The following is a 13,279-nucleotide window of genomic DNA, read 5'->3' as shown; positions in this document are numbered from 1 at the left end:
AACTGCGATAAAACAACATGCTGTTTACCTCATAATATCTAATGTCTGTATTTGTCTGTAAAAAAAAGTCCCAAACTACAACGCATTCTCGATTTATTTTCTAAACAAAGTTCATTAAAGTGACAGGCTCAGCATGCGCTTCTGAGAGTCACGTGCGCTCACAATTGGCCGCGCGGTTCCGAGCGCGAGCCACTAGTTCGTCAGGGAGGATTGTGTCATCAGAGCAGCACAAGTGAGAGACTGTCCAGCTTCACAAGCTTTTGTCCTGAAAGATGATGGACATCCTGGACCTGCTGAAGGGAGAGGACACACCAACATCGCGTTTTCTCTCCAAACTTTCCAAAAAAGGTTTATTTTAAGAGTGTGACCAAATATTGAAGAAAACAATTGATTACAGCACTTCTTCCTTTCAGATTTTGAACTTCTTTGGGAAGCCATCTCCATCTACATTAAACACAAGATGACTTTGCAGAAAGTAATGCCATCTATATATCTATCCATCCTTCCATCCATCCATCCAAAAATATTCTCCACTATTGATTAATTCTCTTGTAATAGGGGGTCCACTTGCCGGGGCTGGGAACCTTCACGTTCTCTCACCAGAACCTGGACATTGGACACAAGTTCATTAGAAATCAACAGCCTCTCTTCATTGTTGCTGGGAAACTTGCTGGATGTTTTGGTTTAAGGCAGGAAGGTCCATTTGCTGCAGGTGAGTCCAGCAGGAATGATAATGAAGCATGGATTGATAACGGTGTAGTCAAGTCATAACTGGAAAATAGATGCAAAACAAAGAAACATCTGCATGTGATTTGTTTTAATCATTTTTCATATATTTACAATGTTGTTGTTTTGTTTCTCCATAAAGGTTGCATGGGCTCATTTTAGCTCTGTAACCTGTTGATCTCAAAGTGCATCTCATATTGAAGTAACGGTCATTTAGGAGCAGCATGTGTTGATTTCCAAACCACAAAGTTGAGAGTCATTGTGGACATAAACAGTTATTTCGCTGTTGGCCTGACTCATCCTCATGGAATGAGTGTTGGTCAACTGTCAGCAAACTAGCATCCAGCTGAATTTACTTCCTTTTTTGATGTCATTAAAAAAAACTCCTGAAGATCATAACTAATTGAAACAAATACAGCAATTCCTTTAAATTTCTGTAGCCTTTAGATAACTTGAGGTGGAGTGACTTTTGTACTAGACACCTATATCAAATAGAACAGAATAAATAAAAAGTTTTGGTATTGATTTTATTTAATAAAATAAAAAAAAGTATTTCATATTCAACAAAATAAAAAACTCATGCACATTTCTTTAAAAGTACTAGTAAAATTACATCTGTGCCGGGTGGATTCTGTTAATGTTTTGTATGTGCTTCAGTACAGCATAGTAGAACTGACTTTGTGTTTGTCCTTTGCAGCAGCACACCTGCCGGTGGTGCAGCTGAACTTTGCAGCCGTGTCACAGGGCTCTCCATTCAGCCGGGAAGTTGTGGAGGGATGCTTTAGAGAATCTCTCCAGCTGCTCTACAGAGCTTTGGCCTCTCAGAAACATGTGTCTCTTCCCTTCAAAGGAGTTGGAATTTTGTCCTTCAAGAATAACAAGGTGCCTCTTCTGCTCAGACGGCCTTCCTGTCTCAGTTTTAAGGGCTGTAAACTTTTCTAACACATCATGTTGTTTGCTTGTATTTACCAAAAGGTCCAGATGAAGTTCAACAGAGATTTTCTCAATGCTAAAAATAAAACTGTGAGGCTTCAGACAGGCCTGAACTTGGTGAGTAAATGTGTGTTTTAGTTCATTTTCAAAAGAATTCACATGTATTTACCTCATTATTTGTATTTTTAGAGAGCAGACAGCGGGGTTTCTTCACTCCCTAACAGCTCACAGCCAGACAGCTCTGTTCCCCTGCTGAATGTTTCTTTTTCTCACGAGAGCAAAGCAAATGGCAAAAACAGAGGCGGCTTATCAGCAAAAACAGATCAGAAGAGGAATGCGGGAGGTAAATAAACACTGTAAGGTTTTTTGTGTTTTTTTGTTTTGGACTTTGATGGAATAATTAGGCTTTTTTAAAATCATTTTTTTTTCTTGGATTTATGCCTAATTAGATAAAACTACAAGACTTAGAGATACTCTGCTATAGAATAAGGTTTAAGCTGCCCGACCCAGGTTTGTTTTAAATCTACCATCCCTCTTTTGTTTTTTAGCCATCCCAGTTCTACTTACTGTTGATTAGTAACTGAATCCAGAGATGAAATGACAAAACAAAACAACAACAAAAAAACAGCTGATCAAGGAAATGAACAGCGAGTCTTCCAGAGATAGTTGGAAAAACAATGGTTGCTGGTTCTGAACCCTCGGGGATGGGAAGGCACGCTTTAAATGATGTTGTCAACTGTGAGGATTAACTGGTTGCTACAACAGTTTGAGGTCATGCTGCTTGTTCTCACATTACACAAACGTGCTAAAACCTTTTTTAGATTGCAGTAAAGTAACATTTCTAGGTTTTTAGTCCATGACTTTCTCTGTTTCAGTTCCGCCCAAAGTTACTCGTTAATTTTTCAGCTTTCTGGATCTCCAAAAAATGTCCATAATGTAACATTATTAGTGTCGGGAAGAGAGAGAGTCAGTTGTGTCTAATAGCGGCAAACCCACTCAGAGTTTTGTGTGTCTCTGCAGAGGTTGCTCATCAGAGAGAGTCCAAATCCCATCAGCCACTGCAGCCTGCCAAGCCGAAAGCTGTCACCATGACTGAGGAACTGAACCTTAACCCCCTCGTGGAGGCCATAAACAAGTACCCAGAACACAGGGAGACAAAACCGTGAGGACAGAAGAGCTCCAACGCAGCACAGGGTGGCTCAGTTTGCACTGCATTGAGCTGTTGTCTGCAGGTTATGAGTCAGAGAAAGTTGATCGCTCAGTGGGGGTCACCCACTGACGTCCAGCTCCATCAATGATGTACGGCTAATGGTTGGGGAAATTCTTTGGTGTCTTCTTCACCTACAGCCCCTTTCAGCTTTGCAAACGTACAGCTAAAACAAGCACACGTGCAATCTGAACCACAGATTCTTTTAACTGCTTCACCACAGGGTTTTCAATCACAGAAGAGTTGGCTACTTTTAATAGGTTTGTCATTTTAAAATGCCATTTTTGATCAGTCTCGTGACATTTTTTAATTTCCTTTTTTTAAGTCCACTTTTGAATTGTAAAAATATGCACAGATATGAAGTAGATACTTACTTTTTCAGGTTCATAATGGGAATAATGAATTAGATAGACTTTTTTCAATTTCACGTCCCGCTCAGATCACTTTTTTATCTATAGGAAAAAAAACAATCGTTTTCTAGTTTCTGCATGAGTTCATCTGAAAATCGCCTCTGAGTTGTGGATGGGACTGTCGGCGCGGAGTAAACCTGCCCCCACTTCCCATCACCCATCCCTGTGTTTACACTCTCTCCTGCTAGGTTACAGCTCCTCACATACCTAACCTAACCTATTGGTGCAACAAAAGTAGTGATCAGTATTGGAGATATCCAGTCGTACAGTTTTTAAGCCAGATGGCAGCTCAGACAAAGAAAACAAAGACGTACATGGATCTATTCATCTACAAGTGAATGAATCAGAATGAAGCAGAGCAGGGAGCTTGTGGCTTGCCGTAGTAGCTTTCACGGCCTCATTCGAACTGCTTCCCTACACCTTCGTTTCTCCTTATCCTTACATTTTATCACTTTATACTATCACTCCAAGCAGAGAGATATGGAAAAAATAGTGTCTTCAAATCTGGATTCTACTACCGCTTAATGACATCAATAGTCACTGGTCATCTACGTTAGTGCGTAGCTGCCATTGCTTGGAAAATATATAATACCAATTTCATAACATAAAAAAGTCATGCAAGAGAAAAAATGCAATACTTAAATTGAAATGTAAACTTCTGCGCTTTAGAGCACGCCCTTGTGAAGAAATGCGTTTCTCCTCCACGCCACAGCGCAACGTGGATTAACCCACTGGAAGAGAGATAGCCAGCCTTAAGTCGCTACGGCTCCCCCTTTAAGAACACTTTTGAACACCACTAGGGCTTCAAATACTCCTACAATTGGAGCAATAGCGGGTAAGGAAGCAACTCAGATTTGGCCCACGTCACAGCTACGAGCTTTTTTAAAAAGCATTTTTTATCTGCTCCTGATTCCCAACAATTTGAATAAAGAAATACTCAGAAATGCAATTTAAGCCTTATTTTTTTAATATATATCCTCCATCCTCATAAAATTTTCCTAACAGCTGCTAATCTACTGTATGGGAATCTAAAGGCACAAAATAACGTACTTTAATTGTGCAGTTGGCAATAAACAATTTGGTCCCACTTTCAGACACATCACCTCAGATTCACTACAGGAGAAGCCTCCTAACATCGACAAACATCTTTTGAAGGTGAACCCCTCCAGTCACATCCATACAGGACAGGTGAGTGCGTGCACCTTCATCGATAATCAACAGCTAATAGAAATGGATAGGTTTCAATTTTGTTCTTGGAGCATTTAGAAGGTAAAATATCAGGGATATTGAGAGACACGTCTTGATAAAGAATGTTTCTAAACTAATAAGGAAATTGCTGTGAGAAAAGCATTAAAAAAAAAACACCTCCAGCTGACAGTCGGTGCTCCTCTGTCTGTAAGGAGCTGTGCCACGTGTGTATGCAGCGCTCCCAGAGAAATATCCCAGTGTACCTGAGGGAGCAGCATCAGGCGGAGGAGAGAGTGCAAGAAAAACTCCTACTGTTTAATCGACAAATGAAAGATGAGCAGGAAATGGCGCGGGAAACGGTGAGACATCTATAATGCGCACCACATTGATGATGGTTGAAGCACCAAGAATCACCATAAAACTTGTGTTTTTAAAGAAAGCTAAAAAACCTAATAGTTGTTGAAAATGTTATGAAAAACATAATATAAAGCGGAATAATTGTCTAAGAATAATTTAAACCATCAGTCATCAGCTTCATCAGCTTGTCAATCATCAGCTTGTCCGATGGACCAGATGCTGCAGCATCTGGTCCATCGGACAAGCTGATGATTGGTGAGTGGGTAGCAACTGACACTACTTTGGCGTGCCCATTTGTCATTTTTAGAGCATTGTCAAGCTTGGGGGAATAGATTCCACTGAATGTGCCAACCCACAGGCTTCCTTTTTGTTGTTCAGAATCCTTTGTGGGACTCCAAAGAGAATGGCTAAATCTGAATTGCTTCCCTAACCTGACAGTTTTTCCCTATCCCTGCAATTTTCCCTTCAGGTGGAGAGATATGGGGAAAACAGTGTCTTCAAATTCGGATGTTTTTTTCTACAGCTTCAATTCAATTCAATTCAATTCAATTCAATTCAATTTTATTTGTATAGCCCAAAATCACAAGATCAGTCATCTCGATGGGCTTCGAAGTAAAACATGAACTCAAAAGGATCACGAATACAAAGAGTTCAATAGGAAAATACTAAAATGAACTAACAAACTGACTAAGCTATACTGGCATCCCTGCCCTTGGACCCTCCTTCGCGGTAAGGAAAAACTCCTAAAAAAACGAAGAAACCTCAGGGGTGCCCACATGAAGGAGGGATCCTCCCCCAGGACGGACAGGCGATTTACCAGAACTCTTAGAGAAGAATTAACTTATCTAAATCTACAACTACATATATAAAAGTCCAGTAGACGAGCTTCATCCAGCCGTGGTTGGGGGGACAGTCAGGGGCGTGAGTCGAGCCGGAGACAGGAACCACAGCCAGGTGTAGGAGCAGGAGCAGAGACGAGGTACTCGGTCAGGAACAGAGGAGAGACGAGCCAGAGGCAGGATCCACAGCCAGGTGTAGGAGCGGGAGCAAAGGCGAGGTAAACGGTCAGGAACAGGAGCACGGATGAGCCAACTGGAGTCTGGAAGCACTCCCACTCCCCAGGAGGGGAGAGGGAAAGAGTGACAATACATGAATCGCACTGTACCAAACAGAGGCATGGAGAACTAAATGATAAATTATGATCAAAAATAGAGGAGAGGAAGGGTAGAAGTAGATGAGAAAAGAGGACAGAACCCCAGTGCACCATGGTTAACCCAACTTCAACTTCTAGCAGCCTTTTAAAACAAACAGTTATTGTTATTAAGTTTAATTTAAACACATTAACATTAAGTTAAATAATCTCTGAATACTAACTAGTCTGATAATAAGCCTGTTCAAAGAGGAATGTTTCAGTCTAACTTTGAATGTAGAAACCGTGTCGGCCTCTCTTACATGAGCTGGGAGTTTATTCCATAAAACAGGAGCTTGGTGGCTAAACGCTCTACCTTCAACCGTACTTTTACTAATTCTAGGAACCACAAGCAGTCCTGCATTTTGCGAGCGAAGTGTTCTTATTGGATGGTAAGGGACTATGAGGTCCTTAATATAAGACGGAGCCAGTCCATGTAAGGCCTTATAGGTTAAGAGGAGGATCTTGAACTTGATTCTAGAATCAACTGGGAGCCAATAGAGCGAAATGTGATTCTGCTAGTTCCTGCTAACAATCTAGCAGCTGCATTCTGAACAAGCTGGAGACTTGATGACAGCTTGATGACATCATCTATAGTTGCTGGTCACCCACGTTAGTGTGTAGCTGCCAGCGCTCTGAAAATACACATTTGTTTTGTGACTTCAAAAAGTCATGCAAAAACAAAAACTCAATACTTAAATTTAAATGTAAACTTCTGTGCTTCAGAGCATACTCATGTGAAGAAATGCATTTGTCCTCCGTGCTACAAGGGTGATGCGAATCACCCTACCGGCGGAGGGACAAAACAACTTTTGGACACCACTACAGCTTCAACTACCCCTGAATTTTGAGCAAAAGGGAGGAGCCGAAGAGATTGGGAGGCAATTCAGATTTACCCAATCTGTCCAGAATTTGTTTGTCTACTGTCTGATGGAAAAATTTAAATTGAAAATGTCAGTATTTTTGGGAATAAGCCTAAGGGTCATAGGTTTAAAATTAAGCTTCATGGAGATCCTTATGGCTTCAAAAAGATAAGATATAATTCACACAATAGTGCTCTATTTGTGTGAATGTATTTTTTATTAATATATTGTATGGAACAAATTAAATCTGTTTTCCATAATGTCAATGAAGACATCTTGTATTAGTATAATGTTTGTGTGTCTTCGAAATTTATTTTAAACTTAATACATATGTTCATAAAAAATTTGTGGAAATTGAATCATTTAAAACTGTAAGGAAACAATTTCTGTGCTTGTTCAATCTTGGAGAATGGAAGTGAATGGGCAAATCTGCTAAATCTTTCCTTCACAGCCAGACTCATCTGCAGCACATGTATTACAGCTATGTTCCACAGTGAGTCCAGTTCTGGAGAAGAACCTGGCTGCAGACAAGATGACGTCTGACATCATCGTCCAGAAGCCGAAATTAAACAACTTTCCTTAACCCCAACGCTCTGTAGAATCGATGTCCTAGAAAATGACAAAGGCTTTTTTATTTTGGCTAAAAATGGCGCAATAACAATCATTAAAAAAATTAATAAATAAATAAAAACATATTCAAACTTAGAACAGGAAAAATTGTAACTCTTAGGGTCTTCAGTTAAAAAAAAGTTTTTTTTTTGGAGCGGTATCTGGGACTTCTGGTTTTGGTCAAGGACTTCTGGTTCTGGTCAAGGACTTCCGGTTGTGGCCGTTGATGTCTGCAGCCAGGTACTCTTGAGATTTTGCCTTGTCAGTTGGCTTGTTGGGTCAGAAATGAAAAAAAAAACAGTACAGTATAGAATGCATGATGGTAATTACTTCTATCAGAGTGGTGATGTGAAAGGGCATCCTCCTTTCAAAAAAACAGAGAGTGTCGTACTTGGGGGTAACTTCATTTCCTAGACCAGGAGTCTTTAACACTAAAAGAGCCATTTGCGGCAGTATCATATTGACCAAAATCCAACAAAAACTGCAAAGTCCTACTTCATCAAGAAAAGAACATTGATTTGTTGTATTTCTATTCTTGGCCAACATTTTTTAATTCAACAAAATAGAGTTTGTTATTATTTTTGTTTGCATTTTATTTGTAGGCAAAGCTGGCTGAGCAACGTGAGCGTGCAAAGCAGACAGCTGCCCTCAACTTGAAAATGTCAGAAAAGAAACAGAAGACTTGTCTTCCTGTCCTCCCTGTGAGTGCAACATTGTACGCAAAAGCCATAACCTTTTCATTCTGAGGTGTGATGTCACAACAAATACAGTAAACTTGGCAACAGTGGGTGAAATGTGGTATTAGTTTCATTAGTTTAAGGAAGCTCAGTGGGAGACAATTCTGTGAAAGTTTCAGGGATGCTCAGTAGTTATGTCCTCTTTTTGTGACGGAATGTGGACGAACGTAGTGGCATTTATTTTCCATGTGTGTCATCAGAAGCAGAAAGAAAGGAGGATTTGTTTTAATCAGCAGAATATTTTCCATGGCTAATGCAGCTGGATGACTCAAATAGTGCTGATTATGCACATGGTCAGTGTGAAAGTGTTGAGTTTCTGAAGTGAAGTGGTTTATAGTTTAGCAATGATGCCTGCTCCTTTATTTCATTCATAATAATAAGTACTGTTCAGAACGGTAAAAGGGGTCAAAGTTCAAACTGTTAGAAGCATGCAAGTGTAAAAGATCCTAAGAAAATCATGTTTTTAGTGTTTTTAACATGTTCTTCTGGCATTTTTCTCATGATGTAGGACACGTCTTTACATATGTTAAGTTAAAATAAAAAATGCGTTTCTGAGTATTTCTTTATTTAAATTGTTGTGAATCAGAAGCAGATGAAAAAATGCCATTGGAAAATGCCTGTAGCAATTACGTAGACGCTACAGTCGGTGGGCCACAAGCTCCCTGCACCGCTCCATTCTGATGCATCCACAGACGAATAGATCCATGTATGTCTTTGTTTTCCTCATCTGAGCCTGTATCTGGCTCAAAACTGTACAGCTGAATAGCTCAGATATTGCTCACCATTTTCTATGTTTGGTTGGGGGTGTGAGGGGCTGTATGCTAGTGGGAGACTGTGCAAAGAAATGGTGACAGGAAGTGGGGGCGGGCTAACTCTGTACCAACAGTTCCACCCAAAACTCTTACTACTACTTACTACTTAGAAATTGATAGTTTTTTTTATTTTGGCAAAAACGGCATAATCATAAATAAAAGACTACTGGGAGCGCTTTTAAGTAGATCAAAAGATGATTGGAGTGGGACTTTATGAATTCTACAAACCTGGTGACCTTTTCTTTGTTTCTCCTTGGGCCATGCTCAGAGCACTTTCATCTTGCTGACTCGGCGGGTCACACCTCCTAAGAGGATTCAGCAGCATCAATACATGAGGGATCTTCAGAGTCAGATGGAGAGGAAACAGGCGCAGGAGGATCTGGACCAGCAGAACCGCTTCCTCGCCGAGCGTCTCGACCAGGTCCAGCTAATACAAGAGTAAGTATCAGTGGAGTTGGAGAGAAGTTGCTGCTGTTATACAGGGTTTGTTATGAGGGCTGTGCTTCTTTGTAGGACAGCTCTCCACCAGGCTCAACAGCACCAACAGAAACAGGAGAAAATCAAGACTTACAAGAAGGCTCTGGACATGCAGGCAGGAAAACTTCTCTCTACTTTTGGCATTCTCCAGAATGTGTTGTGAAAGAGTTCAGTGCAGCAATGGGGAACGCTCAGTTACAAACCCAGCCCAAGTAGAAAAAAAGTAAACAAATGTGAAGTTGGCTTTTGATGCACGGGTTCCGCGTCAGCAGCTAAAGACAAACCGGTTGCATGCAGACAAAATACTTTGATCAAGCAGGTACCTGTTTCAACAAGTATGACACAGACACTTATAAACAAAGACAACATAAATGATCTCTGAATATTTGGAATATACTCTTGAGAAAAGAGAAAATAATTCTAGTTCACTGTTTATTCCTATTTCTATGAGTCATGGGAAGAAAATTACTGACTGGAGACAATTCAAACCAGTCTCTAGAGATTTAAAAATCGACAGTGATGCATTAAAATGCAGTAAAGTTAATTTAAAACCACGTTGCTACTCTCACTGAAGACTTTCAGTGTTGGTTTTGTGAAAAACTTCACTGGGAAAACTAAAGATAACTAAAGATAGTCCTTGACCTTTATCTCTTTTTTTTATCTTTGATCTTTATTTCACTTTTCACATAGCAGAATTTTTTTTTTTTATCATCATCTGTAGAAATATCAAATACTATTATGGGTCCTATCTGGGTAGTTTTTTAAATAAATGAAGAATAATTGAATAAACTCAGAAATAGGCAGCAGAACAAAGCTATCACCTGTTCTGTCAATGAGGTGCTGATGGAAAAAATCTCAGTTACTTTTTTTCCGCTTCTTTTTTGTATTATTAGGAGAACTTGTAAAGTTTGCTTCACATCATTCCAACTGCCTTGTAGGTGGAGAAAAAAAAGTGTTTGGAAACATGTGAGCAAAAGTCAACCTTCAGGAACCGCTGTGAGACTCCGTTCATAAATGCAGAGAACCGGGAGCGAGCACAGAAGGTCACTTTTGAGCACTAATTAGTTGCTCTAATAATCTATTCGACTACTTAGCTGGGGATGTTTTCAATCTTCACAGTTGTTTGAAGCCAATTTGAATGCTGCCACTCTGAGGAAGAATGAAGAACTGCAGAAGCGCCTGGTGCAAGTGGACAAAGAGAGGAGGATGCTCAGACACCGTAAAATGGAGTCAGTGGAAATACGATAAATAGCTTATTAAATATTGGTAGGAGCCGATGACAACATGAGTCTAAAACGTGTTTCTCAACAGGCTGATAATGGACAACATAAACCACTTTGAAAAGAAAAACAGCATCAGCAAGTCCCTGGAGGACGATTGGAGGCGTAGTATAAAGGTCAAGCATGAGAGGGAAGAGGAGGAACGGCGTCATCGCAGGTCTGGAAACATGAATTTACACAAATAACTATCAACCTGTTTATATGTAAAAAAAAGAAAGACATTTTTTAGGAGCACACACATTTTTTCCTGGTTTCTCATCAAGAAATAAACTTTTTGACATTTGTGAACATAAAGATTGCTATATTGTCCCTTACAAGGCTTAACTTGTCTTAGACTTTTCTATTATCAACCGATAACCAATTAAAGAGATTCTCCCACAGTTCATGTTGAACGTCATTAATTTCTGACTCCCATGGCAGGTTTGCTGGTCAGCTCCTCGTAGATAAGCTTGCAGAGTACAGACGGTGCTGTCAGTGTAAGAGGAAGACCAGCAACCGCGGACAAACCAACATCTGGAAGGACTCTCATTATCTCTCCGGTACACAGTTCATGGTTTGAACTGCAAAGACGATACCAAGTTTTACCTGTATAAAGTATGTTACTTTTTTCTTCTTCAGTTCCTCCTAATCTTTTGAATTGTCTATTGGTTTTCATCAAATTGTAACTAGGGCTAGTTAGAAAAAGATATTTTTTCATCTTAATCTCACGATGGAGAAATAACTTTCTTACCAAAAAAGCTACAGCTAACACTGAGAACAAAAGATAATAATGGATAATGATGGACATTAAAAAAACAGTGAAATGCAATAATTAACAGCAATAATAACACTAAAATGTGATCAATAACACAACGAAACATCCTGTGTCTATGAAGTGTTATAGCGTCTAATAGCTGATGGGACGAAGGATCTGGGAAAGTGCTCCTTCATGCAGGGAGGAGTTAAAGTCTCTGACTGAAGGATCTCCTCATTGTACCCATGGTCTGGTGCAGAGAATGATGATGCAGAGGATTGCTAACGATCGATTTCAGCTTCGAACAGAGGCGGATCTCCACACCAGTTTGTCGATCCTCACTCCATAAAAGAGAGCAGATGCAACAACGCCATCATAAAAAAATAAATACATAAAATCTTGAGTCCTGCAAACTCAGAGGGACCTCAGCCTCCTCAGCCTCTTCAGCTTCTCCGGTGGCGTTTTGTTGTCAAGCAACAGCAACTGAGGCACCCACAGGCCGCTTCAGACTCAGTGTGATGGAAAAAATTATTGTCTGTTTAATTTTATTTTTTTGAGCAGATGCTTCATATTCTTGCATGATGCAGTTGTGATTAAAATGTGTTGAGTGAGGTGTGCATTGTTTGTCTCTGTGTGGCTTTGGATGAATTAACCCACTGTTGACAGGCTGACAGTATACCAATAATAAATTTCTCGTCCTTCATACCAGTTTTACCATTGAAGTTTAAATGTGCTTTAAGCACCACCAAAAGCACGTCTGTTTTCTGCTACACGGCAACCATCGTATTAAATTAAGCACATTTTTTTTTGGCAATTACATATGTAAAATTTTGATGTCATCATCATTTCACCTTGATAATGAAAACATTAAAAAGCCACTTCTTAATGTTTTGCTAGTTCTGTAATTGTAGCATTTAGACTGTATTTAAGTTTTTGCTTATTCAAAAATAGCTGGACTTCACTATTATATTCTTTTTTGAAAAATGCTGTTAATGTTGTTATTTCATTGTTTAATTTAACTTGTAGGATTCCTCAATCCTGTAATTTCTCAAAAATAAGATTAGGATTGTTCATATTTTCCTTTTTGTGATAAAAAATAATATTCAAGGGAAATGTGTACTTGGTGGTGCAGCTGGATACTAATCAGAAGAAGCAGCTTGTTAGAAACAAATACTTGGTATTCATTCACGCTGACATGAAAAATTTGTAATCTGGTTTATAATTTGTTTATGTCAGAAATAAACACTCTGGTTCTTTCTAACACCATCCAGGAAACTTTAGCAAAAAGATTTTTGTGTTGATAGGTTAGATAAAACTGCAGTGTGGGAAGAACAAAAAGACAAAGTGCGACTTTAGTCATGGCTACTCCTCTGTTTGTCAAATGTTGGTGCTTTCAATATTTTAGGGGAGAAAAAAATAAAAGAAGAAAAAACATGGATTAAAAAAAGTGAACTCTTCAGTTCTGTATTTTTTGCTCAAAAACTACAAAAGTTTTCAAGCATATTTAAGACCAGATGAAATTTTAAAAAGCAAGCTAAAGATAAAATCAGGTTTGTTTCCACTAGATGGGGGGATAGATTTGTACAGGAAGGAGCTGAGGGAGAAGATAACTGATAAGCAGGAGGATGGTGATGTTGTTCTGGCTGTAGTTCCAGATCTTTGGAAATACTCCCTTGATGAACTCATGCAGGATTTGGAAGATGACCAGATAAAAAAAGTGCATTATAATCTTTTTCACGCAGGCTGATGATTACCACT

General features: G+C 39.4%; 1 protein-coding gene across 6 annotated transcripts; it reads left to right on the top strand.

Moving 5' to 3' along the window:
• Nucleotides 1-195: 195 nt before the first annotated feature.
• ccdc81 (coiled-coil domain containing 81) lies at nt 196-12,138 on the top strand. 6 transcript variants are annotated; one of them, XM_023953353.1, is made up of 15 exons: nt 197-348; nt 414-475; nt 559-712; nt 1,424-1,608; nt 1,702-1,776; nt 1,849-2,002; nt 2,680-4,464; nt 4,677-4,823; nt 8,085-8,183; nt 9,300-9,469; nt 9,545-9,623; nt 10,447-10,551; nt 10,628-10,737; nt 10,820-10,945; nt 11,209-12,138. In XM_023953353.1, the coding sequence occupies exons 8-15, from the start codon at nt 4,695-4,697 to the stop codon at nt 11,345-11,347; spliced, it is 957 nt and encodes a 318-aa protein (XP_023809121.1). In that variant the 5' UTR covers nt 197-348; nt 414-475; nt 559-712; nt 1,424-1,608; nt 1,702-1,776; nt 1,849-2,002; nt 2,680-4,464; nt 4,677-4,694; the 3' UTR covers nt 11,348-12,138. The 6 variants fall into 6 exon arrangements, with proteins under 6 accessions (XP_023809122.1, XP_023809121.1, XP_023809119.1 ...); XM_023953354.1 differs by having other exon boundaries at nt 196-712; nt 11,209-11,382; nt 11,664-12,138; XM_023953352.1 differs by lacking the exon at nt 197-348 and having other exon boundaries at nt 409-475.
• Nucleotides 12,139-13,279: the final 1,141 nt, after the last annotated feature.

The sequence above is a fragment of the Oryzias latipes genome, chromosome 3 (assembly GCF_002234675.1).
Source record: "Oryzias latipes chromosome 3, ASM223467v1".
Taxonomy (NCBI): Eukaryota; Metazoa; Chordata; class Actinopteri; order Beloniformes; family Adrianichthyidae; genus Oryzias; species Oryzias latipes.
This window is presented reverse-complemented; position numbering and strand designations above follow the sequence as displayed.

What these genes read in the sequence shown, in the direction of transcription:
- ccdc81 (XM_023953354.1), top strand. Translation starts at nt 4,695, where the DNA reads ATGCAGCGCTCCCAGAGAAATATCCCAGTGTACCTGAGGGAGCAGCAT. An exon ending in CTTGTCTTCCTGTCCTCCCT is followed by an intron (nt 8,184 to 9,299) that starts GTGAGTGCAACA and finishes GGCCATGCTCAG; the next exon opens with AGCACTTTCATCTTGCTGAC. An exon ending in AGAAGGCTCTGGACATGCAG is followed by an intron (nt 9,624 to 10,446) that starts GCAGGAAAACTT and finishes ACTGCCTTGTAG; the next exon opens with GTGGAGAAAAAAAAGTGTTT.